The sequence below is a fragment of the Mixia osmundae genome (assembly GCF_000708205.1).
Source record: "Mixia osmundae IAM 14324 unplaced genomic scaffold scaffold_11, whole genome shotgun sequence".
In the NCBI taxonomy this organism is placed as follows: domain Eukaryota; kingdom Fungi; phylum Basidiomycota; class Mixiomycetes; order Mixiales; family Mixiaceae; genus Mixia; species Mixia osmundae.
Window position 1 is genome coordinate 141,716 of NW_014575553.1, and position 22,802 is coordinate 164,517.

The following is a 22,802-nucleotide window of genomic DNA, read 5'->3' on the forward strand; positions in this document are numbered from 1 at the left end:
GTTCAGATGAATATTTTTGGTTTCAAATAGTCGTCTTGGCCTGCCAAATTTTTGGACTTGTCAAAGAGCTTGCCAACCTCATCAGACAGGCACAATGTCGAAGAAGAAAGGAACCAAGCTCGCCTTTAGCGACTTTCTCAACGATTCCAGTGCGTTAGCAGACGAATACCGTCGTCAAGTCTAGCCGGCGATGCTAAATTTCGTGTCCTCTGTCGTACAGGCACAGGATCATGGGCAGACGAGATGGACTCACTGCCTACCGCTCGTGAGCTTCATCATACATATTCCTCATCATCGCAAGACACCATTTGGCCGTTGGCGCTCGCTTGCATACCATGCCAGAGCTTCATTCGCCGTCGACTCCTTTGGCGTTTGTGAATCCCACACCGATACTGATGATGTGATCTCTTAACTGACAGCTTCGGGAAGAGTAGCCGGTGAGCCAGGCTTTGGTCAAGGTCGCTTCACGGCAGGCGGATATGGTGAGAACATGACGCGTTGCCGTCCACACGACTTGCTGATGCGGAGTACCCAGGCGATCGTGCCGGCGGAATCGATCGAGCACCTCGAGCGGATGTTCCTTTGCCGACCAAGCCGCCCTATACGGCTTTCGTCGGCAATCTCTCGTTCGAAGTCACAGATAGCGATCTGCGCGCACTCTTTGCAGAGGAGCAGGCACGCCACTCGTCCGTTAGCAGGGCTTTCATCAGACTGATCAGCAAGCGTATCACAGGTCACGACAGTTCGACTCATCACAGGCGTCGACGGCAAATTGAAAGGCTATGGCTACGTCGAATTTGCAGAACTGGACGGTCTCAAGGCTGCCTTGGCGAAGAGTGGCTCAGACTTCAACGGACGAGCCGTCCGCGTCACTGTAGCAGAAGGTGAGGCGCATGCTCAGGCTGATCTCAGGATGCTCATAGCATGCTTGCCACGACAGCGAAAGACACTGCACCTGATCGTTCAGATGGCGATTGGTCAACTCGTGCAGGACCTCTACCACCGGTTGCAGGACGGACAGGCTTCTCGAGTGGAGGATTTGGATCTCGCGACCGCATGGGTGCCGGATCCATCGAAGAGGATCGCGAATGGGGCGCCGTCCGAGGCGCAAAGTTTACGCCATCCTCGAGCGGCCCACCCTCGCGTTCAGCGAGTGGCTATGGTACCTCCCGACTACCAAGCCGTGACGCTAGCTTCACCGGTAGTGCTGCGATACCCGACGAAGATCGTGGAGAGCGTATGGGAATCGGAAGTCAGTTCAGGCCATCGACCGCGGCACCCCAACGGAGTCCAGTCCTTGGCGGCTCTGGCTTCTCAGATGCTGGCTCCCGGCGTGCATCTGCATTCTCGCCCACACTCGGAGGCACAACAGACGCTGACAATGTCAATCAATGGCGGCGTGCTGCGCCTACTCCTGTCGAACCTCTACAGAATGGCGTAACGGGTCAGCTTGTCGCTGAATGTTATGCATTACCCTGACAGATTGCGCAGAGGGAGATGGCTCTCGCAGAAAGCTTGCGCTCGCAAAGAGGACAGTCTCGACGGATGCCGAGAGCTTCCCTCCGACGCCGACAACAGCGGGCAGCAGCAAACCAAGTCCTTTCGGCGCTGCGGCGCCCATCGATACACTCGAGCGACAACGAGCCATTGACGAAAAAATCCAGCGAGAAGCAGAAGATCGCGAAACGAAGCTCAAAGCAGACCGCGAAGCTCGCGACAAGGCGATAGGCGACCGCAAATCTGCCCCGAATCCATTTGGTGAAGCGAAACCGGTCGATGTTGCTCCGGCCAAAGAACGTCCGCCAGTGCAGTCGAGGGCGTTATCTGCGACCGGCTCGAACGATTCCGCACAACGATCGGACAAAGCCGAGGCAGGAGGTGCATGGAGAAGCTCCGCGCCAAAGACCAATCGCCCGAACGGGTCCAATTCGTCTTCTCGCGATCGAGAGAACACGCAGCAGCAGCGCAAAGTTCTCGTAAAGGACAAGGCGGCGATTCGTGACGCCCTGCCAAAGGATGCGAGCCCGCCGCTGTCCCCTCCTGTGCCAAAGGCATTTGCGGCAAGCAGCGCGCTCCGCAAGGAGGGCTTCTCCTATGCCAAGGCTTCCCAACTCGCTGCTGCAGAGCGGGAGGCAGCGTCGGCTGCGGGAAATACGGTTGCCGAGAGCGCGAAGATGGACGGCTTAGCTAGCGCGAGCGACAGGTTGTCTATCACCGATGCAGAATAGCGTGGTTTCTTATTCCAGAACGAGTCTCGATCTTCCATGCCACGTGTGACGCATGATGAAATAAAGTCGTACTTCGCCGCCCCGAGTCGAGAACCTTGGTAGATCGTGTCGATTAGTAGTGGTGAAAGTCGACAGCACCTTTACTCGGGCTGGAGCGAGCAGGCAGGCAGGACAGGCAAGCAAACGATGCCGGCTGCCTAGGAGCAGCGGGCCGGCTCTGTGATCGGTCCTGGGGAGGGTCGTGTCGACAAAGTCTGAGCTGGTCTCATCTTCACGAGCGACTTCTGTGGAAGTCGAGCATGCCCGCAGACGGCAGCTATCAGGACCTGCCGACATCACCAGATGAGGCAGCAGCCGCAGAGCTTGCCAGGATTCTGCAGAGTCAAGCTCGCTTGGCAGCAGGCATTGCACATGCTGGCGAGGATTCGCTCCAGTATGGCTCTTCGGGACCCTACATGCCACAGCATCAGGGCTATCCTCACCCCGGTGCGGACACCAGTGATCCCGAGCGCAACGCGAGATACTCTCAGCAGCTTGCCACGCAGGACTACGGTGGCAGCGGTGGCATTGGAGGCCAGGAATATTACTACTATGATGCCCGCCCCAGACCGCCGATGGTCTACGCTGCGCCACAACAGCAGCAGCAGCAGCAGCTGACCGGATACTATCCCGCACCGCCGCAAATCTACCCTGGTGCACACATCCCGCCCTACATGGTCTACGATCAGATGTATCCCTACCCTATGAGCGCGGGTTTGCCGCCATCGCAGCAAATCTCGCCTGCCTATATGTTCGCCCAACATCATCCTCCGATGCAGCACAGTCAATCATTCCAGCAACAAGAGTATCCAGTGCATCATCGCTTGCCGCTGCAGCAACAGCATCAGCAGCACCAGCAGCAGCCTCTGCGCGAACAGCAGGCTCGTCGGGACAACAGACCGCCGATCAGGCCAGCGGCGTCGACGAGCCACAGCTACCGAGATTCGCCTTCGTATGCCTCTCCGCCACCGAGTGGACTCGTGACGCCCATGCAAGACCTGCGTGGTGGTTCTGCGGCTACCATGACGCCGTCGAGCTCACCCGAGAACACGCTCGGAGGACACACATCGACCTATAGTGGTTCACGCAGTCAGTCGGAATCTTTGGTGTGCTGCTTGTCCTGCCCTGACCATTCCATTCGATAGGCTACGCGACCTCACCCTCGCTAGGCGCACAAGCCGATGATTACCATTCGTCAAGCTTCAGCAGCGCTGCGACTTCGCATGCCCGACCTCCGCGATACAACACGCCAGGCCAGCAGTCGAACAACCCCCCGCTCTCGCTCAATCGTGGCTCGCTGGCTCGAGAGAAGATGTATGCACTCATTCACGACCGACCGCCGCCTCAGAGATTCGCCCCAAACGCACGGCACGAGCCGCAGCTCTACAAGACGCTGCCGAGACCGCCTGCACATTCTGCCTGGGTATGTGCTGTCTGTCCTGGGAATATGATTCCACTAATGCTCGAGCCTCAGGCCATGTGGGTCGGCAACGTATCGTACGACGTTACGCATGACGAGCTGCTGAACTTCTTTGAAAGTCGCAAGGCACCGGTGAACTTACTCTCGCAAGACGAGATCGCACAGCTTCGCAACAAATCGCACGCTGATCCCGATGGGCCACAGCCACGTATGACTGACGAGGATCTCGCGACTTGCGGTGTCGAGAGCGTTCACCTCATCCTTCGATCTAATTGCGCCTTCGTAAATTACATCTCGGACATACATCTCCAGGTCGGCATAAAAACATCTCACGGCGTGCGTCTCCGTCGGGAAGATCAGCGATGCAAAGAATTTGTCTGTCGCGTCAGAAACAAAGACGACGGGACAAAGTCGGGCGTAGGCACCCAGCGAGGCAAACAGATGCACCAGACATATATCGCGTCGAAGCAGGCGGCGGATTCTGACCAGGCAGAATCGCAGTCGACTGTGCCAGAACTGACCGTCGAAAGCGATACCTCTGCCCGAACGCGACAAGTGTCGACATCCACCGTCCATTCTTCCGCCTCGACCTCTTCGTCTTTCTTAGCTCGTCACTTTCCAAAGCGCTACTTCATCCTCAAATCACACACAGAGGAGGACTTGCAAAAGGCAGTCGAGCATTCGATCTGGAGCACGCAAAGCCACAATGAACCGGTTCTCGATCGTGCCTTTCGCACCAGTCGGGAAGGTGTTTTCCTCATCTTTGGCGCTAACGGAACTGGTGAATTCTTTGGCTACGCTCGCATGGTCGAGCGCATTCTCAAGGGCGACGACTCGAGAGCAAACAGTCGAGCGTCACCACACGCGTCTGCTGACATGCGCGTTCGGGAATTTTCGGGCTCAAGTTTGAAGCCCAGCATCATTCCAGAAGGCGATGAGCATGGATCGCTCGGGTTAGCAGCTTCGCCACTGCCGATGGCCAGCCCGGCTTCCCCGCAGGCGACACGACAGCTGCCTGATCGACAGGCAAGCTCTGTGCCTGGCCGTCTGAAACCAGCCGCAGGTGACGAGGCACCTTTGCCCAGCCCGGGCGGTGGATATTTCCCAGTAGTAGACTCTGCTGCCAAGCGTGGCTCGACTTGGGACTCGTCATCTTTGCTTGCGCCTTCGAGCGCTGCGACGCCCAATACGACCACTACTACGCCTGGTACTGTGACGAGTACCACACCGAGCTCTGCAGGAGGCTTTGCGCGTACCGAAGCCGAGCGAGCGGCGGAGCATAACCGCTTCCTCGAAAGTCAGGCGAGGGGCAGTCCGAATGAGAACGAGCCCCCCGCTAGTGTGGTTACGGCGAGCGAGGAAGCCAATGAGTCGAGCAGTGACAGCAAGCAGACCCAAAAGACGCTGAGTGGTGGGCCGCTCGGCTTGTCGAAGCGCGAACCTGGCAGGGCGTTCAAAGTCGAATGGCTGAGCACAACACGTTTGCCGTTTTCGCAAATTCGTCACCTCCGGAACAGCTTCAACGAGAATAAAGAGGTCAAGATCAGTAGAGACGGCATCGAACTCGAGCCAGTCGTTGGCGAAGAGCTCCTGCAAGCATTTAGTGCGGCGAGCGCTCCGCCTAATTGATGACAAAACTCTGCGAGGCACATCACACATGCATTCCTGACACACATCACATCTGCACGGACAGCAATCTCAGTTGACCTGCATGCTCGCCTGCAAGCATCAGTCGCAGAGAATCACCCGCATCAGCACATCAGTGGAACCACCGAACTCGAACAATCAAAGATCTGAAGAACCTGCGACCAACGTTGTTGCTACCATCAAGCGCTGTGTATATACAAGAGAGCACATCCTTGATCAATTGCATGTCTTGCACGTCTCTGGGCTTTCATAGATCTCGTCATGATCACGTCGCGGCTAACTTTTTTGAACAAAAATGGGGGAGGCGAGTGCCGAGCCGGCGGACGAGCGCCTCTTTTTTTTGCGTTCGATCGCCTGTCGCGCCAATCTGCGACAGCCTTCTGCGAGCCACAACAAGGCAGTCAGACTGCAGGTTCGGCTTGTCAGGTGGTCGTCGAGCAGATCTCTCAGCCTCGGCGTCGATCAGAGCAGCCAGGTCGGCTATCGACAGAGGAGTCTCGTTACGTGAGTGTGCCTTTCATCAACGCCAAGTCTTCCTTATCATGCCCCATCCTGCGATCGTATGCTCGCATTGCGTGGGCAGGCTCTTGCCCGCGATGGTATGTCTGCATCGGCTGTGCAGCACGCATTTCTGCAGTCGGGGTCATACTGCCCGACCAGCAGTCTGAACGACGGGCAGTCTGTGCGTGGCTACCGACGAAGTCTGCACGTTGTCTGTGCACGCCTTCTACCCAAGTCGGCCTACCTGTCTCTGCTGCGTCGAGACCCCTTCCGTACCCTCATACGAGCCTGGGCTGACGATGTTGCTCTGATCTCTTGCTTTGTTTGCTCTCAACGGCATCTGACAACTTTTCCCTCGCCATCACAACATTGCCGCCCACGATCTCAAATCTGAACGGTCGCACTCGTGACCTCATCGCTGCTCATTGACGCTCACTCGGATATCCTGCGCGCCAACCCTGCCTGCCCTTGTCGCTTCCACCCCTCTGGGTACCGTGGGGACCGAACACATCACTCGACCGACGACGTGATCGGACGCTGATCATCGTCGTGTCTTTGACATTGCTGCCTTCGGTCAATCTCGCGCTGGCAACGCTTTTCCTCTCGATCCCTCGCGACTCGTCTCACTCGCGATCTTGCAATCCGATTGGCTTGCTGGCTCGCTCCGCACTCGCTCGACGACGTGGGATCGCATACCAGGCCATCGACTTGCAGCCCCTTCGAGTCGGGTCCCTTGTCTTGCATAGCTTGACGGTTCTATAGGCATGCTCTCTTCAGCCAAACAAAAGGGCGTCTGCTGATATCACTCGTCACGGCTCAGATTTGCGCAAAGATGGCAGACATCAACGAAAAGACAGACGCCACAGCGCCCGCTGCAGCGCCAGTCGAGACATCGTCTGCACCTGCGCCCGTGACGAACGCTGCACCCTCACCCGCTGTCCCTAGCGAGAAGGCTCCAATTGCTGCTGAAAGCGAGAAGCCAGCCGTCGCTGCAGCACCAGCAGAGAAGAAGAAGGGTCGCTATGACAAGTCAGAGGTAGGCAGCGCTGTCTGTATCGTCTTGCACAGGGGTGACACGCCTTGTCTGTGCAGGAGAAAGAGGTCAAGCAGGAGCATGCCCTCGTTGACATGTCTACCATCGAGCTCAAGGCCGAAGATCTCGTGCGCTTTATCGCACCTGTACTGCATCATGTACTGATGTTGCGGGCATCCGTGCAGTATGACAAGGACAAGGTTGATCTCGAGCAAATCGTCCTCGAAGACGTTTGGGCGCTCCTCCAGGCAAAGGAAGAGGGCTTGACTGACGCAGAAGCCGAGCGACGTGTCGGCATTTTTGGCCCTAACAAGCTCGAGCACAAGGAGCAATCCGCGCTGCTTCAGTTCCTCTCCTTCATGTGGAACCCCCTCTCATGGGTCATGGAAGGCGCTGCTCTCGTCGCCATCGTGCTATCTAACGGTCAAGGCATGCCTCCCGACTGGTAGGCTTCTGCTCGCTTGTTCCGTCCACTTGCTGATCCGCCTTTGCTCAGGGAGGATTTCATCGGTATCGTGCTGCTCCTGTTCATCAACTCAACCATCGGCTTCGTCGAAGAGCGTAATGCCGGTAATGCTGTCAAGGCGCTCATGGACTCCCTCGCGCCCAAAGCAAAGGCTAGGCGCGATGGTGCCTGGAAGGAAATTGAGTCGTCCGGCCTCGTGCCTGGTGACGTTGTCTCCTTCAAGATCGGTGACGTCGTGCCGGCGGACTGTCGTCTGTACGATTCGGTCAATGTCTCTATCGATCAAGCTGCTCTCACCGGTGAATCACTGCCTCAGTCAAAGAAAGTTGGCGATCAGTGCTTCTCTGGTTCGATTTGCAAGCAGGGCGAAGCAGAGGCCGTCGTCATTGGCACGGGTCCCAACACATTCTTCGGTCGCGCTGCCACTCTGGTTGGTCAGGATGATGACTCTGCAGGTCACTTGCAAAAGATCCTCGCAAAGATTGGCACATTCTGTCTCATCTCAATCGGTATCTTTGTCCTTGCCGAGATTTTTGTGCTCTACGCTGGTTTCCGCTTCCAATATCGTCGTGGACTCAACAACATCCTCGTTCTTTTGATCGGCGGCATCCCAATCGCGATGCCGACTGTCTTGTCTGTCACGCTCGCCGTCGGCGCTCAGCAGCTCGCAAAGTACAAGGCTATCGTTACTCGTATCACTGCCATTGAGGAGCTTGCCGGTGTAACAATCCTGTGCTCTGACAAGACTGGCACACTCACTACCAATAAGCTCACGATTGACAAGTCGACCGTCAAGACATACGCAGATGCCGACGCCGAGCGAGTCTGCCTTGAAGCGGCCTATGCATCGCGAACGGAAAACCAGGACGCAATTGACTCTTGCATCACCGGCTCGATCGGAGATGTCTCGCTCGCTCGCAAGGGCATCAAGGTACTCGACTTCAAGCCTTTCAATCCGGTCGATAAGCGCACAGAGGTCACTTATCTCGAAGAAGACACCGGCGTGATGAAGCGCGTCACGAAGGGCATGACTGGCATTATCATCGAACTTTGCACTCGTGGCAAAACTGAAGCTGTCGAAAATCAACTCGAGGCTGACGTCGAGGAATTCGCTCGTCGTGGTCTTCGTGCTCTCGCGGTCGCAAACGAGACCGTCACATCCAACGACAAAGAAGGCTCTGGTGATGGCTTCCAGCTCCTCGGTCTGCTCGCCATCTATGATCCTCCTCGCGAAGATACCAAGCAAACGATTGACGATGCTCTCTCGCTCGGCGTCAAGGTCAAGATGGCAACAGGTGATCAGCTCGCTATCGCAAAGGAAACTGGCCGCCGTCTCGGTCTCGGTGATCACATGTACCCTGCCAAGGTTCTCAAGGATGGCCCCGCACCCGGCGGCAAGCACATGAGCGTCGACGAGATGATCCTCGACGCAGATGGTTTCGCAGGCGTCTTTCCGGAGCACAAGTATGAAATCGTTAAACGTCTTCAAGGTCTCGGTCACTTGGTCGCAATGACAGGCGATGGCGCAAACGATGCTCCCGCACTCTCTCGTGCAAATGTCGGTATCGCAGTCGAAGGTGCAACGGATGCCGCGCGTGGCGCAGCCGATATCGTTTTGACGGAGCCCGGCCTTTCAACTATCGTTCATGCCATCCGTCAATCCCGTGTCATCTTCCAGCGTATGCGCAACTACTCCATCTACGCTTGCGCAGTCACGATCCGTATCGTCCTGTGCTTTGCCATCATGGCCTTTGCCTTCAAATTTGACTTCCCTCCTTTCATGGTGCTGGTCATCGCTCTCCTCAACGACGGCACAATCATGACACTCTCTTTGGATCGTGTGCTGCCATCCATGACGCCTGACTCGTGGGATCTTGGCGAGATCTTCACGTATGCCATTGCTTATGGCATCTATCTCTCGCTCTGCACGATCGCGCTCTTCCTTGTCATCGTTCGCACAACTTTCTTCGAAGACAAATTCGGTGTTACGCCCTACAAGGATCACAACGCGTATGGTCTGCACATGGTGCGTCTTACTCACGTCTCAGCTGCCTATGCTGATGCGGCCGTGTCAGATCATCTACCTCGAGGTCGCACAAATTTCGCAAGCGCTCATCTTCGTCACGCGATCGCATTCTTGGTTCTTCATGGAGCGACCCAGCGTGGCTCTCTTCGGCGCCTTCTGCCTCGCCCAACTCATCTCCTCCATCATTGCGGCTTATGGTGACTGGTCCGTCAGAGGTTATTCGATCCGCGTCTTGTGCTGACCAACTACTCGCAGGGGATTCTCCCAAGTATCAGGCATCAGCGGAGGCTGGATAGGAATAGTATGGATCTGGAATATCGTCTGGTTCCCTGTGTTGGACGGCATCAAATTCGGCACACGAGCTCTGATCAATGCCTACAATGCCCGTCGCGCGAAGCGGCCTCAATCGATCAAGCATCAAGAAGACGAGAATGGCGTACCACTCACGCGCACCACGTCTCGCGCAGCTTCGATGTATAGCAACCGAACCACCTTCCTCTCTCGATCTCTCGGGGTATGTCTTGTGTGTGTGTGTGCACGTCGACAATGCTGACTTTACTCTGACAGCGCGTCGGCCTGGGCAACAAGCGAGTGCACATCTCGAACAACGAGCTCCAGCGCTTCAGCTCACATCAAGCTGCAAGCTCTGGCGCAAAGCTGTCGGGCCAGTAAAAGCGAGGTCTCGGAAAGCCAATCTTTCGATCCTTTCGGCAAAGCTTCGTTCACCCTAATCAGAAGCGAATGCGTAGACGCTGTGTATTCTCATCCTAGCATTGCAAGCTTTCGCAAGAGCTCCTCAGACGTGCTTCACAATGACTCGAATGATCTGATGGTCTAGTACGACGTGTTCTGTTACGACAACGTGGTTTTTCTCTAGGTAGTCTACAGTCTTGCAGAGATGGTTTTTCCTTTGAGAGACTCGTCAAACGGCTGATCGGTGTAGCCTCTTGCGTGAGAAGGCCCGAAGAGGTAGAACGTGGATCGATCGTACGGCTGCAGTTCGCGATCGTAGGCCAGACGAAGGGGAAGATCTGGGTTGGAGATGAAGTAGCGGCCGTAGACGACGGCGACGTCCTTTACGTCGGCCACTTGCTTTCCGCTGTCCGCCTTGTAACCACCTGCGGTAAGGAAAGGACGCGTCTTATCTTTTACTCGCCAAGCATGCAGCATGGGATCGGTGGATTCGCCATTGTCTACGTCAGCATTGCCGCTGATCCTCGATTCGACGACATGGAGATAGGCCAGTGATGGGTAGGTGTCGCGGATCCACTCTATAAAGGCGATGTAGTCGTCAGCCTGGTCGGTACTCATGTCGCCGAAAGTCGAGAAAGGCGACAGGCGGATGCCCGTACGCTCCTGGCCGATCTTGTCGACGATGGCCGACAGACATTGCTTGGGGAAGCGGAGGCGGTTCTCCAGAGAGCCGCCGTATTCGTCTGTGCGGATGTTTGACTTTTTGGAGATGAACTGGTTGGGCAGGTAGCCGTTGGCAGAGTGAAGCTCGACGAGATCGAAGCCTGCTTTGCGCGCATTGACGGCAGCCTGAGCATAGTCGGCCACATAGGTCTCGATCTCGTCTTTCGTAAGCGCTCTCGGCTTGGGTTTGTCCGGCAAAGCGACATCTGATGCTGACACATAAGGGTAAGGGCCCTCCTTGTTGAGATTGGACGGTTCTGCCTGACGGCCGAGCGCCCAAAGCTGACAGCCTATGTAGCTCTCCTTGGCGTGCACGGCGTCTGTGATGTCCTTCCAGGCCTTGATCTGTGGCTCGTTCCAAATGCCCGGGACACATTTGTTGCCACCGGCTTGTGGACTGATGAACGTCGCCTCGGTGAAGAGAAGCGTGCCCGGCACACTCGCTCGCTGGGTGTAGTACTCTGTTGCCAGTTCGGTGTGGACGTGCTCTGTGGTTGCCCTGAATCGAGTGAGTGGTCTGCGCGCCCGCCCGGCTGTAAGCACAATCCTGGTGCACGAGAAGTACGCACGCCATGATGACTCTGTGCTTGAGCTCGAGTGGACCGACCTTCATGGGCGTGAAGAGCTTCGAGGAGCCCATTCTGCTGGCCTGCTGGGTGGATTGCAGAGGACGGCCGGCGAGGAGGAGTGTTGGCCACACGACGACGACGACGCGCGACAGAGAAATTGACTTGACACGCAGAAAGGCAGCGAGCAGCAAGCCCGCGTGTGCCCGTCCCAGCAGAGGGCCTGTCCTCGAACATCGTCTGCCCCCAGCTGCGTCATCCGATCACGGGCAAGTGCGACAGCATGCCACTCAAGACCAGCTCGACCCTGCCACCGGCCTCTGATCTCACAGCGACATGGCGGTTCATCGAGGCTGGCGTCGAGCTCATGATGTCAAAGAATCGAACCGGCATCACCAACGCTCGCTACATGGGCGTCTATACGTCAGCTCCATCCTCCTGCAGCCGGTCTGAGCTCCCACGCTGAAGCTACGACGAGTCGAGCAGGGCAATTTACAACTACTGCATCTCCTCGAGACTCGTCACCGCCGGTGACGCGACAGGGCTGGGCAATGCAGGCAGGAGTCAGTCGACGCTCAGTCAGAGCATCACTTGACATGTGCTCAACCACTCTCTCGGCTGGCAGGCGGTGCTCAGCTCATGGGCTCAGACCTCTACGACAGCCTGAACAAATACCTCGTCGCCCACTTGCGCAGTATCCAGAGGGTCAGCCTACTCCGGCTCTTTCTCCGAATACTTGCATCTGATGCCAGGCATGATCGGCTGCAGGAAGCGAGTAAGCTGACGAACGAAGAGCTACTCAAATTCTACACCAACGAATGGGATCGCTACACGACCGGCGCGCTCTACGTCAATCGGTACGTCTCTCGGTGATCACGCCGGAGCAACCTGCTAAATCGGATGTGCAGGCTCTTTACCTATCTCAATCGTCACTGGGTCAAGCGAGAGAAGGACGAAGGCAGGAAAAAGGTCTACACGATCTACACTGTACGCCAAGCTCCTGTGAGTCTGACGCTATACTCACCCGCGCGCATAGCTCGCCCTCGTCAAATGGCGCGACACACTGTTCGAGCAGGTACAGAGCAGCAAAGGCCTCACCAATGCCCTCTTCAAGGTCATCGAGAAGCAGCGAAACGGGGAGACAGTCGACAACAATCTCATCAAGCGTGCCACAGATTCTTTTGTTGCGCTTGGCATCGACGAGACAGACGCGAACCGTCAGAACCTAGCCATCTACAAGTCTGCTTTCGAGACCGCCTTCCTTGTAGACACCGAACGCTACTATCGGCTCGAATCCGAAAGCTTTATCGCAAATAATTCAATGACCGACTACATGAAGAAAGCCGAGGGCCGTCTGAAAGAGGAAGAGGACAGGATCGAGATGCTCCTCCATCCTTCCTCCCGTCGCGAGGTTTGTGTCATTCTCTTTGCCCTCCCACGTCCAGCTGAGACTACAGAATTGGCTAGATTGTGATGACCTGCGAAAAGGCCCTCGTCCTGGCTCATGCAGAAGCGATGCAAGAGCAGTTCCAGACACTGCTCGATAACGAACGTCTGGACGATCTACGGCGCATGTTCAAGCTACTCTCACGTATACCCGACGGACTCTCGCCTCTTCGTCAGCGATTCGAGGTTCACGTCAAGAAGGCTGGTCAGGATGCCGTCGAACGCGTTGCTGCTCAGGCAGAGGGGATCGTGCGCTCTTCTTAGCTCATCGCCGTACGCATGTTGACCCCTTGCTATTTGGGATAGGACGCCAAAGCCTATTGCGATGTCTTGCTCGACGTCTACCGCCGCAATACCTGCCTGAGCACAGAAGCCTTTGCAGGCGATCCCGGCTTCAGTGCGGCCCTTGACAAGGTCAATCCTATACCCTCTGGTTCTGTTGAGTATTCTGCTGATGCATGTGCCTGTCGGCGCAGGCCTGTCGCGAATTTGTCAATCGCAACAAAGCCTGTGCAGGCTCAAGCACAAAGTCGCCAGAGCTTCTGGCAAAATATGCAGACAGCCTGCTCAAGAAGACGAGCAAAGCCGGCGAAGAGTCAGACGTTGAGGCCGCGCTACTAGATGTGGTCCGTCCTCTTCTTATGCCCTTTCCTTGTGTCACGCTCACTCGAAAGACAGATGACGATCTTCAAATTCATCGAGGACAAGGACGTTTTCCAGAAGTTCTATTCGAAATTCCTTGCGAAACGTCTGGTGCATGGCGCATCTGCCTCTGACGACTCGGAAGAGAACATGATCTCCAAGCTCAAAGACGCGTGCGGCTTCGAATATACAAGCAAGCTACAGCGCATGTTTCAGGACATGGCCCTCAACAAGGATCTCAACGATGCCTTCAAGGAACGCATGGCCAACAGCGAATCATCCGCAATGCTTGGTGCGTGTCATCGATGCATGCTCGACGATAGGGTTGTGCTCATGGACCGCTCCCTTCCTACGCTAGTTGACTTTAGCGTCCTTGTGCTCAGCACAGCTGCCTGGCCGCTGTCAGCTGGTCCGACAGATCTTAAGCTGCCAGCCGAGCTTCTCAAGACGTTTGAGCGCTTCAAGTCGTTCTACGATACAAAGCACACCGGTCGAAAGCTTAACTGGCTCTGGACACATTGCAAGAACGAGCTTCGGACGACATACACAGCTCAAAAATACACTTTGATGACGTCGACCTACCAGACTGCCATCCTGCTACAGTTCAACACGAATGGAGACGAGATGGACTATGCTGACATACAAGCCGCCACCAATCTCGATAAGGAGATTCTCAGTAACATTTTGAGCAACTTTGTCAAGCAAAAGATTCTCGAAGTCTCCGGCGATCGCTACTCATTAAATCTCCACTACAAGTCCAAAAAGGTACGATGCAGGTCGCAAGCAGCGCTGGTCGCGTCTCAAGCTTGTCTTCGCACAGATTCGCGTCAATTTGAATGCGCCGCTCAAGTCAGAGACGAAGACTGAAGCTGCTGAAGTGATCAAGACCGTGGACGAAGACCGCAAGCATCTCATACAGGTTTGCCACCAGGTGGTACCAGCTTGAGACATCATCTGACTGCGCATACAGGCCGTCATCGTCCGGATAATGAAATCGCGCAAGGAAATGAAGCATCAGCCTCTCATTGCTGTGCGTCTCTTACCATGTAGCAGTCACACCAGAACTGATGCGAGCCGATGACATGCAGGAAGCGATTGATCAGCTCAAAGCGCGCTTCACGCCCAAGGTGCCCGCAATCAAGCAAGCCATCGACCATCTCATGGAGCAAGAATATCTTGAACGCGTACGCTTACTTTCCCCTTGGCGCTCACACCTCAGCTCACGCGTCGATGCAGGTCGAAGGTCAGCGAGATGTATACAGATATTTAGCATAGATCAGACAGAGGTCAGTCTTGCATGCAAGATGGGCTACGAGTCGAGTTTCCATCGAATCTCGGAGCCCGACGCCTGGCAATTGCCACCAGATCGGCTTCTCGACATCGCCGCCAGTCACGTAACGTGACCGGCGAGGGTGCGCATCCGTATTGATCAAACGTGATACTGTTGTATGTCCTCGAGCAACGTCGCTTGTCCGGTCAGAATCGCGACTCCTGTCTCACCCACATTTGCATTTCGGACATTTTCATCGACAAACATTTGTCGGATTTGTTTGACGTTTGATCGCTCGAATCGGCAAAATTGGCCGAGGCTTTGCTCTGATGGACGCCTCTCGATAATCTCTGTCGTCTTCGCACGTCGGTGAAGAGCAGTGCTGGTATGATCCTTTTACGAGACACTGACCGACTAGCTAAGCTCATCGTCCTGCGCCTGACCGGTCAGTGACCATTTCGCCTCTTTCTACTGGCAGCCACGCTTGGCCTCTCCCTCGCGGCTTGACGACTGCCGCGGCACGGAGCCAGTCAGTTTGCGCAGGCGATCGTCTGGCGAATGAGCGTCCCCCTGCCGGGACCGATGGGCGAGCCAGCAGTAGGTCTGAGGATGCAGCATCTGCCGGTGTTAGACTTGCAGCAAAGGCCGGCAGCTGTCTTGCCTGCCGGACCGTCTACGTCCACCTTTGCCGCCCTACCGGCACCGCTACAGAGCGGTCAGCTGTCCAAGAGCCAGAGTCCGCATGCGCTTGCTCATTCGCCGTCCGGCAAGCCATCGGGCGCTCACCCGAGAAATCAGCCTCTCGAGGATCTGCTGCCAGAGCGAGAGGCTCTCCTGTCAGAGTCGCTTCTGCCAGAGACCGAGTGCGTCTTCGTCACAGGCAGGCTGAGAGTGCCTTCGACGCTGAGGAGCTGTCCCATCATGGGTTGCCGATACGCTCCTCCGCATCTCTTCGTTCAATCGTCGGACGTTCGTCGACATCTGGAGTCTCAGGCGCACCAGCTGCCCGTCCATCGGCCGAGTCAGGATGCAGGCAGTGGATTCGGCAAGAGTGCGTGTCTGCCTCTCCTTTACGTCAGTCAGCTACACCGTGCTGACGCGCTGTGGCTCAGATCGGTCGACACCGAGAGCGAAGCCGAAGCCAAAGGGAAAGACCAAGGAAGAGGATGGCGAGCAGCCCTCATCGCTCTCTGGATCGCAGACTTTTGCCCATCCGCCCAACTATGTCCAGCAGTCTCACTACGAACACGAGCGGGAGGCTCATCAACGGCATTACCTCGGCTATTCTCAGGGACCACCAATGGATCAGCATGCCTATACCCAAACTGTGGCGCATCCAGGACACCAAGCGCCCCAGTCATGGCAGAACGGCTCTGCTGTGCCGCCGCTGATGAACGAGCACCTTGTGCGTGCCACGCGCTGAAGCTGTCATCGCGCGAAAACTGATCGTCTCCGTCAGGCTCAGACGGCTCACATGCCCCCGGTCTATGACATGCCACCGAGTCCGAGCAATCCGTTGACACAGTCAGAGCAACTTGCGGTCAGCATGTTTCGCATTGCGCTTGGGGTCAATTGCTGAACTCTTGTGCAGTCGTCTGGCGCCTTGATACCCAAACCCGACTCCTGGCCCGCGCTGGAAGCAGCTCTGTCGACAGAAGCCAGTCTGTTTTCTGCGCGGGACTGCGACGAATCTTGTGTTGCCTTCCTGCGGCATACACAAGCTAGCCTTGCAGGGACATCGCTGCCCGATGACTTCATCAACCAGATGAGCCAGCAATTCGATATCGTCGTTCACGACACCGCGCCGCGCGATCGCATGCTATGGCACATCGATCTCCGTCAAGGCTCACTCGCGCCAGGCCATCTCATGGGCATCGGCAACGATGATGACATGACGGCAGGCATAGGATGGTGGCGGAAGCACCTCCATCCGACGGACGCCCAAGCAGCGGTGCTCTCTTTGGTGGCCTCAATGGCTACGCCCTCTCTCCATTTCTGGAGCTGGCGCTATCGACTCTGTCCGCCCGCACATGGCCAGACGTACCTGCGCGTCTTTGATCGAGTTTTCATCTATCGATCCCAGGCGGGCAACCCCATCTTTGCCGTGGGCGTGCTCCACGAGGAAGATCAAGTCTCTTGGGAGACTAATCTGGGTGCAGACATTCCGCACCGATACAACTTTCTGCAGCATTGCGGTAGACTTTTGTCATTGCCCAACCGATTCGTACCCCCCGCAATACCATTAGCTGGCGTCATTGCTCAGTGATCGCAAATCTGGCAGCCTCTTGCACGCTCCTTCAATGCCCCGAGCTTCAAGATGGCAATGTCTTGGCACATTTATACTGTACAATGTACACAACGCGCAAGCAAGCCAATAGAAACCATGTGTACCGTACTTCATCCATTTAGATTCCAAACTTGCAGAGCATCTAGAGAAAGGAATGGCTTCCAACGCTTGACAGCGCTGCGATGAAGATAACGCTCGGTCAATCTGGCCACTGCTTTCCCCTCCCGTCACTCTGGTCCGCAGACTTAGAGACGGCAGTGAATACAGGGCGTCTCATGAGAGTTTCGCACAGAAGACAGTATCTGTTCGCAGGCAGATGTCAGCTGAAGCCGACCATAGCTTCTCAGGGGTCCAAATCAGATTATGCCCGAGAAATGGGTTTAGAGGCGGGCAGTTTCGTCAGATCTGCTTTGATGGAGCAAATACGAAGACCGTCGTGAATAAAGGAGTTTCATCTCGAGAGAGCGGGAGGCATGGAAGTAGAGCTTACCCCTGACAGAGCTTGTACGAATGAAAAGCAGCAGAAACGGGATCTGCATCACGGTATGTCAGCGCGTGCTTGCACAGAGCGTTCGGAGAGAGACGAAGAGTCAGTGAAGAAGCAGCGGATTCTCCTCAAGACGTCGAACAGCGTACTGAACGTCGCATAAGCCGGTAATTCCATTTTTTGCTGTGATCATCTTCCGGAGGGGGGCAGATGTCGATGCGAATGTAGGCTTACCAGAGATGCATTGTAGACGGTGGCTATTGCAGCATGAAGCGTCAGCATTGCCATCACGCAGCTTGTCATGGGGTAGAGGAGGTCAGAGAGAAGATTTGCAAGTCTCGTCGTCAGCGATGGACTCGCTTCAGAAACTCTAGTTTGATTAATACGTGGAGAATCATCGTCCAGGGCAGAGCTTGTTGCAGCGACGTGACGACTACAAGGAGAGCTTACCTCAAGAGAGCGTGCAGAAGTAAACTTTTGTTCGCGAGCGTAGCTGAAGGCTGCCCTCTATCACGTGACTCTTTCGCCTGCACAAGCCCGGCATGGCACTCCATACTGGCGCTTAGTCCGAGATCGGCATGGATAGGAGTAAAGGCAAGGCACGGGATGTATTGACTTCGTACACACAAGCAAATCTATCTATGAGGTCTATTGTGTACTGGTGTATATGCAGAGCTTGGGCGTGCTTCAAGATTGCAGAGCAAGCACGCCGGGCAATTGCAGGGGTGGCACGGGATCGCGCTCAGCCTCGTCCATGTCAAACATGGGCGATTGGCTATCAGCAGGCGATGGACCTCGAGACGTCGTCGCTGGTCCTATCGAGGTCGGCGAGAGTCCTCCTTGTAGCTGCGCTTGAGATAGCATGGCAGACACCGAGGGCAGTCTGATCGACTGCGACACGTTCATGCTCGACGATTCTGAGCGCGACTTGATCGGCGTCATCACAAATTCAGCACCGAACGATCGGTGCGAACCGGATCTACTTGCGCTGTCTGTTTGTTGTGTGCCGATCAAAGGACGGACGAGACCGGTTAAGCTGTCACTGCTGGCCGAGCCCATCTGGCGGGGTGATGTCGTCGGAGAATGCTGCCTCGAAGAAGGCGCAGAGGCCGTACTGGATCCTTTGGTAAGCGGTCCTTGGAAGTATGAGCTCGTCGAGAAGCTCCCTCGCGGAATGCTCGACAGCGGCGGCAGCTTTCTATCATCGGACGTTAGTCGAGGCACGAGCTCGTTGCTGTCTTCCCCTCTGGCCATCGCAGCCGACTTGGCGTCGTAAGAGTGGCTTGGCGTTGTAGGTCGGGAAGAAAATGTAGAGTTGTAATGGTACAGATCGCCATTGCTATAATTCTTCTGGAGCTCGTGCGTTGGCGAGACCTGCCCGCTACTAGGCACAGAGACTGTCCGCGAGGAGCTATAAGGGTGTGGCCTGTTTTGCCGGGCGAGCTGTTGATGCTCTCTAAATTGCTGCTGTCGCGAAGCGGCAGCATGATGCGAGTATGGGTCATTGTCGTCCGGGGTGGTCGAGAGACTGCTCGGATGACTTTCTGCTGATCTGAAACCTGAAGCTCGAGCGGAATGACCTGGCGAGACTGGTCTGCTCGAGTCGCGGCTCGCGGAGGTCGGCGAATGAGTGCCCGAATGAGTATGACCGTGTAGCAAGGAGAGACCGCCAAAAGGCGCAAGCATGTGTGCCTGTTGATCGCCGTGCTCCTCGTCGAAAGGAGATAGCTCGGGCGAGCGAGGATCCTCGTCGACGGGCGAGGTCGCGCGAGATGTATTGGCAGACGAAGGATAGGGAGCGTAGTGTCTATGTTGTCTGAACATATGGTGGGCCGCGCCAGCATGCTGGAGGTCGTGCGGATGTTGGCTGGCCTCGCCTCCGTTGACATCTGCCGCAAAATGAGGATGGTGGCTCGAGCGTCGTCGTGGCTTGACATGCGAGCCGCGGCTAGCGTCAGATACCATGTCTACGCCTGCTAGCCTCTGATGAAGTACCGAAGGATGCGGCACGGAGCCGAATTGAGCCTGCTGCCAGAGCGGCGTGTGAGTGCCACTGCCAGGTAAGCTTCGACGCTCCCAGACATCAAGGTGGTGCCGACGCTGATCCTCTGAGCGACGCTCGCGGTCTAATTCTAGACTGGCAGCACTGGCCAGAGCAGCCAATGGCTGTATGCTGTGCTGCTGAGAAGGTGCTCTCGGTAGGGCGGTCGATTCGATGCCATGATGGGTCACAATTGGCCTACCATACGGATCGAGCTGCCCCTGCATGCTGACAGGCTGAAGAGGCTGAGATATGCGGGTGTAGGGACGAGCGTTTTCCTGGGACGTCATGTACGTCAGCTGCGTGCTCAATACATGCGAGCTGCTCGAACCTGTTGATGGACAAGTACTACCGGATCGCGCATCTCGTCTTCTTCTTCGTCATCCTCATCGTCGTTCTGAGAGCTCTGCCGATCGCGGATGTCAGTATGCTTTTCAAGCTGGCATAGCTCAGCTGGTTGCGCACATCGTCTCTGACGACAGGTTTTGGTCGACTTTGCGCGATGGGAGCGGTCTTTCGCGCTTTGCTCTTGCGGCTTGAGCCATTAGCTTTGCCTCCGGCATGATGATTCAGGTGGATTCTCGCATGTCGTGTCAGCTCGTCTGAGCGAGAGAACCGTTTCTCGCATCCGGGGAAAACGCAAGCGTGGGGTCGTTCGCCGGTATGGGTTCGGATGTGCCGAGTCTGATGCTCGAGTCGATAGAACCCCCTGGCGCAGATGGGACACTTGTACGGCCTGCAAACTCTCGATCAGAACCGCCTTTTTCAGAACAATGGTCACTCACCTCGGAGCCTCTGCTTTGACATCATCGTTGTGAGGCTTGGCCAAACCTTTCGGGCCATGAGCCGCGAGGGCTGTCTCGACGAACGAGCTCTCCTTGCTCGCGTCGGCGCCCTCGTTGACCATCTCTCACCGTCGGCGCTTCGCCTTCGCCCTGCTCGAGTTCGATGCGGAGCTGGCCAAACGCGGAGTTGGCGTCTCCCCCAAGCTTTTTCACGCGGATTGACGCACGAGCCCCTCTTCAGGCTACGTTGTTATTCTTTTCTGCGGAGTAGGCTTTCTCTAGCTCGCCAGTTGATTGGGCAATCCGCTCTATACGCCAGTCAATTGGACGAGGTCGATCTTTGCAATTGTTTGAATTGACCCCACGCTGAAACTCTGATGGGCGCTCTCTCCGCTATCTACTACCTCGTCGCTCAATCGATATAGTGGTCTGGTTGCTGCCTTGACATGCTTCGTAGATGAGAGGCGGGCATCATGAGCTGGCAAGTCCTGAGTCTGGCTTCAATGACCGCTCGAACTCCGACATTTCCTCGATTTCATGCACAGGCGGACACCCATGCGGTAATTTGCGCGCGTTTCGGCCTAGATCGGCGATCCCTTGGCCCATGCGATCGACTGACCCCGGACCGCCACTTATGTGCCGCGCGCAAAGATGATGACTGATGACGAGCTCTACGGAGACGTGAGGGGCAAATGTCTGTCACTGGGACGCTGCAGGCTGGATTGATGTATGGGTACAACAGGTACTTCGGTATTCAAGAGATCTACTGCTGAGTTGATGGGCACGCTTCAGGGAGGAGAGCGCAAGCTGTCATGGGGTGTGGGATGGAGATGCAACGTAGACGGATGAATGCAACGCGGTCATGCAGCGATGGAGCTCGAGGTTGCGAGCATCTCTTCTAACCTCTCCCGATACTCCTCGGGCAGATCTGTCTTGCCTAGCGCGTTATAGTCATAGGCCACGCAGGTCGAATCGCCAATGTTGACAAGCTTCTGCTGCTCGAGACTGTAAATACCGGTTCGTGTCGTGAAGCGATCCCGAGCGACATGGGTGACCTTGTGGCAGACCATAAGCGTATCCGGGAATTGACAAGGTCGGATGAATTTCCCGTTGGTAGAGGCAAGGATGAGGCCAGTATTGACGCCTTGGATGATGTCCTTGCCAATGTGCGGGCTCAGGCCACGTGTGCTCGTCTCAAAGAAGTGCACGCGAGCGCTCTCTACAAACCTGAGCAAGTCGAGCAAGTCAGTTATAGCGAAGTACAATGCGATGAGAGGACTGACTTGAAGTAGACGACGTTGTTCACATGTCTGAAGCTGTCGACATCGCCCCAGATGATGCGCTGCTCGTAGAGCGAGGCCTCATCATAGCCTTGTGACAGAGCCCATTGTCTGGCGGTCTCTCGGGCGGCAAAGTACTTGTCGCCGTGACCGGAGCCAAGGGGAGAGAGCGCCTTGTTGATCGTCTGCATGAGCTCTCGTTCTTCGATGGAACCGGCGAGCGATGCGTTGAGTCTGAATGATTCGAGCAAGCTCGCTAGGCCTTGCTTGGAAACGACCGTCGTCGCAGTCGGATTGATCTCGACAAGATCGAGCATGGAAGGAGATGGAGCCTGTTTGGGCTGCATCGGTGATCGCACAAGGACGTGAGAGCAAAGGACTTACTGAAGCCCGCGCGGCACTGAGCATGGCCATCAGATCGATCTTTGGCGCGTGAACGCTGTCGGGTGTGGACATGGTCGCAAATTTTCGAGAGCGAGTTGGCTCGCGCTGGCCAAACTGTGCAAAGCTGGCCTCGGACGACTGTCGATGTCGGCGTCAGTGAGCATGCGATTGCGAAAGGAGCTGTGGGCGGACCTCTGAAAGAGCATCTTGCTTATTGATGAGCGTGCCGAGCGAACGCGTGATCGTCGGAGCGCGAGTACAGGCGACGCATTGCGCGCCGAGACCGTGTGCGAGTCTTCCGGTAGCTCTCTGCATGGTCGGTGACAAGTCGGATTGGTGACCCAGCGACGGCGAGACAGAGACGAATGGCGAGATAGAGGGATTCCCTATCTCGAGCGAGTGTTATAGCATCTTTGTGCCTCCTGCGTCACAAAAGCCTCCGTTGGGCTGGCATTTCCTAAGGAGATCACATCGCCATGCTGTGCCTGTCCAGGGAAAGCCACAGTCTTTCAATAGCGATTTGTGTCGCGAATGTCGATTAATGACTCGTCGATCAAAGCGCCCCACAAGTTACACGGGACCTTTCCCAGTTGGGTGGCTTTTTTGGCCTCTTTAGACACGGGATTCGTGACTCTGACGAGATCCATGACCATGGAACTCGGGCTTGGAAGGCCGAGCGGACAAGACAACTGAGAGCCAGCAGCTTGCAGATACTAAATCCGGGTAAGCTAAGCCGTAGTAGTCGTTGGGGAAGCCCACAATGCGCCATAGCCAAGACAGTCTTAATTATGGGATAGATGTCTTTGATAGATGAAGCTCGCTGTTCTTGTATCATCGC

At 56.0% G+C, this 22,802-nt stretch overlaps 9 protein-coding genes across 9 annotated transcripts; 5 read left to right on the forward strand and 4 right to left on the reverse strand.

The window, feature by feature from the left end:
* Positions 1-94: 94 nt before the first annotated feature.
* L969DRAFT_105330 (uncharacterized protein) lies at positions 95-2,228 on the forward strand (the record flags this gene model as incomplete). The annotated part of the gene is made up of 7 exons (XM_014710147.1): positions 95-149; positions 221-265; positions 420-482; positions 536-675; positions 734-884; positions 941-1,444; positions 1,492-2,228. 7 exons carry the CDS (start codon positions 95-97, stop codon positions 2,226-2,228), a joined length of 1,695 nt encoding a protein of 564 aa, XP_014565633.1.
* A 299-nt stretch (positions 2,229-2,527) lies between these two features.
* L969DRAFT_19606 (uncharacterized protein) lies at positions 2,528-5,316 on the forward strand (the record flags this gene model as incomplete). The annotated part of the gene is made up of 3 exons (XM_014710058.1): positions 2,528-3,356; positions 3,413-3,690; positions 3,742-5,316. 3 exons carry the CDS (start codon positions 2,528-2,530, stop codon positions 5,314-5,316), a joined length of 2,682 nt encoding a protein of 893 aa, XP_014565544.1.
* An 82-nt stretch (positions 5,317-5,398) lies between these two features.
* Positions 5,399-6,597, forward strand: L969DRAFT_96637 (uncharacterized protein; the record flags this gene model as incomplete). The annotated part of the gene is made up of 3 exons (XM_014710148.1): positions 5,399-5,522; positions 5,711-5,838; positions 6,535-6,597. 3 exons carry the CDS (start codon positions 5,399-5,401, stop codon positions 6,595-6,597), a joined length of 315 nt encoding a protein of 104 aa, XP_014565634.1.
* Positions 6,598-6,667: 70 nt separating this feature from the next.
* L969DRAFT_96638 (uncharacterized protein) lies at positions 6,668-10,198 on the forward strand (the record flags this gene model as incomplete). The annotated part of the gene is made up of 7 exons (XM_014710149.1): positions 6,668-6,871; positions 6,928-6,996; positions 7,054-7,313; positions 7,365-9,360; positions 9,410-9,564; positions 9,616-9,885; positions 9,928-10,198. The coding sequence occupies 7 exons, from the start codon at positions 6,668-6,670 to the stop codon at positions 10,196-10,198; spliced, it is 3,225 nt and encodes a 1,074-aa protein (XP_014565635.1).
* On the reverse strand, positions 10,024-11,485 carry L969DRAFT_66338 (uncharacterized protein). Its single transcript, XM_014710150.1, has 2 exons — positions 11,346-11,485; positions 10,024-11,293 (listed from the first exon to the last, which is right to left on the reverse strand). The coding sequence occupies exons 1-2, from the start codon at positions 11,414-11,416 to the stop codon at positions 10,243-10,245; spliced, it is 1,122 nt and encodes a 373-aa protein (XP_014565636.1). The 5' UTR covers positions 11,417-11,485; the 3' UTR covers positions 10,024-10,242.
* A 28-nt stretch (positions 11,486-11,513) lies between these two features.
* L969DRAFT_78791 (uncharacterized protein) lies at positions 11,514-17,210 on the forward strand. The gene is made up of 19 exons (XM_014710151.1): positions 11,514-11,765; positions 11,829-11,905; positions 11,968-12,047; positions 12,111-12,199; positions 12,251-12,329; positions 12,379-12,753; positions 12,810-13,037; positions 13,095-13,202; positions 13,265-13,414; positions 13,467-13,722; positions 13,789-14,195; positions 14,251-14,349; positions 14,401-14,460; positions 14,519-14,614; positions 14,711-14,829; positions 15,231-15,751; positions 15,813-16,105; positions 16,160-16,240; positions 16,292-17,210. Exons 1-19 carry the CDS (start codon positions 11,626-11,628, stop codon positions 16,964-16,966), a joined length of 3,933 nt encoding a protein of 1,310 aa, XP_014565637.1. The 5' UTR covers positions 11,514-11,625; the 3' UTR covers positions 16,967-17,210.
* L969DRAFT_105336 (uncharacterized protein) lies at positions 17,059-18,028 on the reverse strand (the record flags this gene model as incomplete). The annotated part of the gene is made up of 4 exons (XM_014710152.1): positions 17,059-17,289; positions 17,478-17,520; positions 17,709-17,731; positions 17,925-18,028. The coding sequence occupies 4 exons, from the start codon at positions 18,026-18,028 to the stop codon at positions 17,187-17,189; spliced, it is 273 nt and encodes a 90-aa protein (XP_014565638.1). The 3' UTR covers positions 17,059-17,186.
* A 133-nt stretch (positions 18,029-18,161) lies between these two features.
* L969DRAFT_19611 (uncharacterized protein) lies at positions 18,162-20,422 on the reverse strand (the record flags this gene model as incomplete). The annotated part of the gene is made up of 4 exons (XM_014710059.1): positions 18,162-19,793; positions 19,847-19,921; positions 19,981-20,251; positions 20,301-20,422. 4 exons carry the CDS (start codon positions 20,420-20,422, stop codon positions 18,162-18,164), a joined length of 2,100 nt encoding a protein of 699 aa, XP_014565545.1.
* A 738-nt stretch (positions 20,423-21,160) lies between these two features.
* On the reverse strand, positions 21,161-22,799 carry L969DRAFT_96643 (uncharacterized protein; the record flags this gene model as incomplete). Its single annotated transcript, XM_014710153.1, has 5 exons — positions 21,161-21,527; positions 21,584-21,912; positions 21,965-22,102; positions 22,157-22,350; positions 22,583-22,799. 5 exons carry the CDS (start codon positions 22,797-22,799, stop codon positions 21,161-21,163), a joined length of 1,245 nt encoding a protein of 414 aa, XP_014565639.1.
* Between the last annotated feature and the right edge of the window lie 3 nt (positions 22,800-22,802).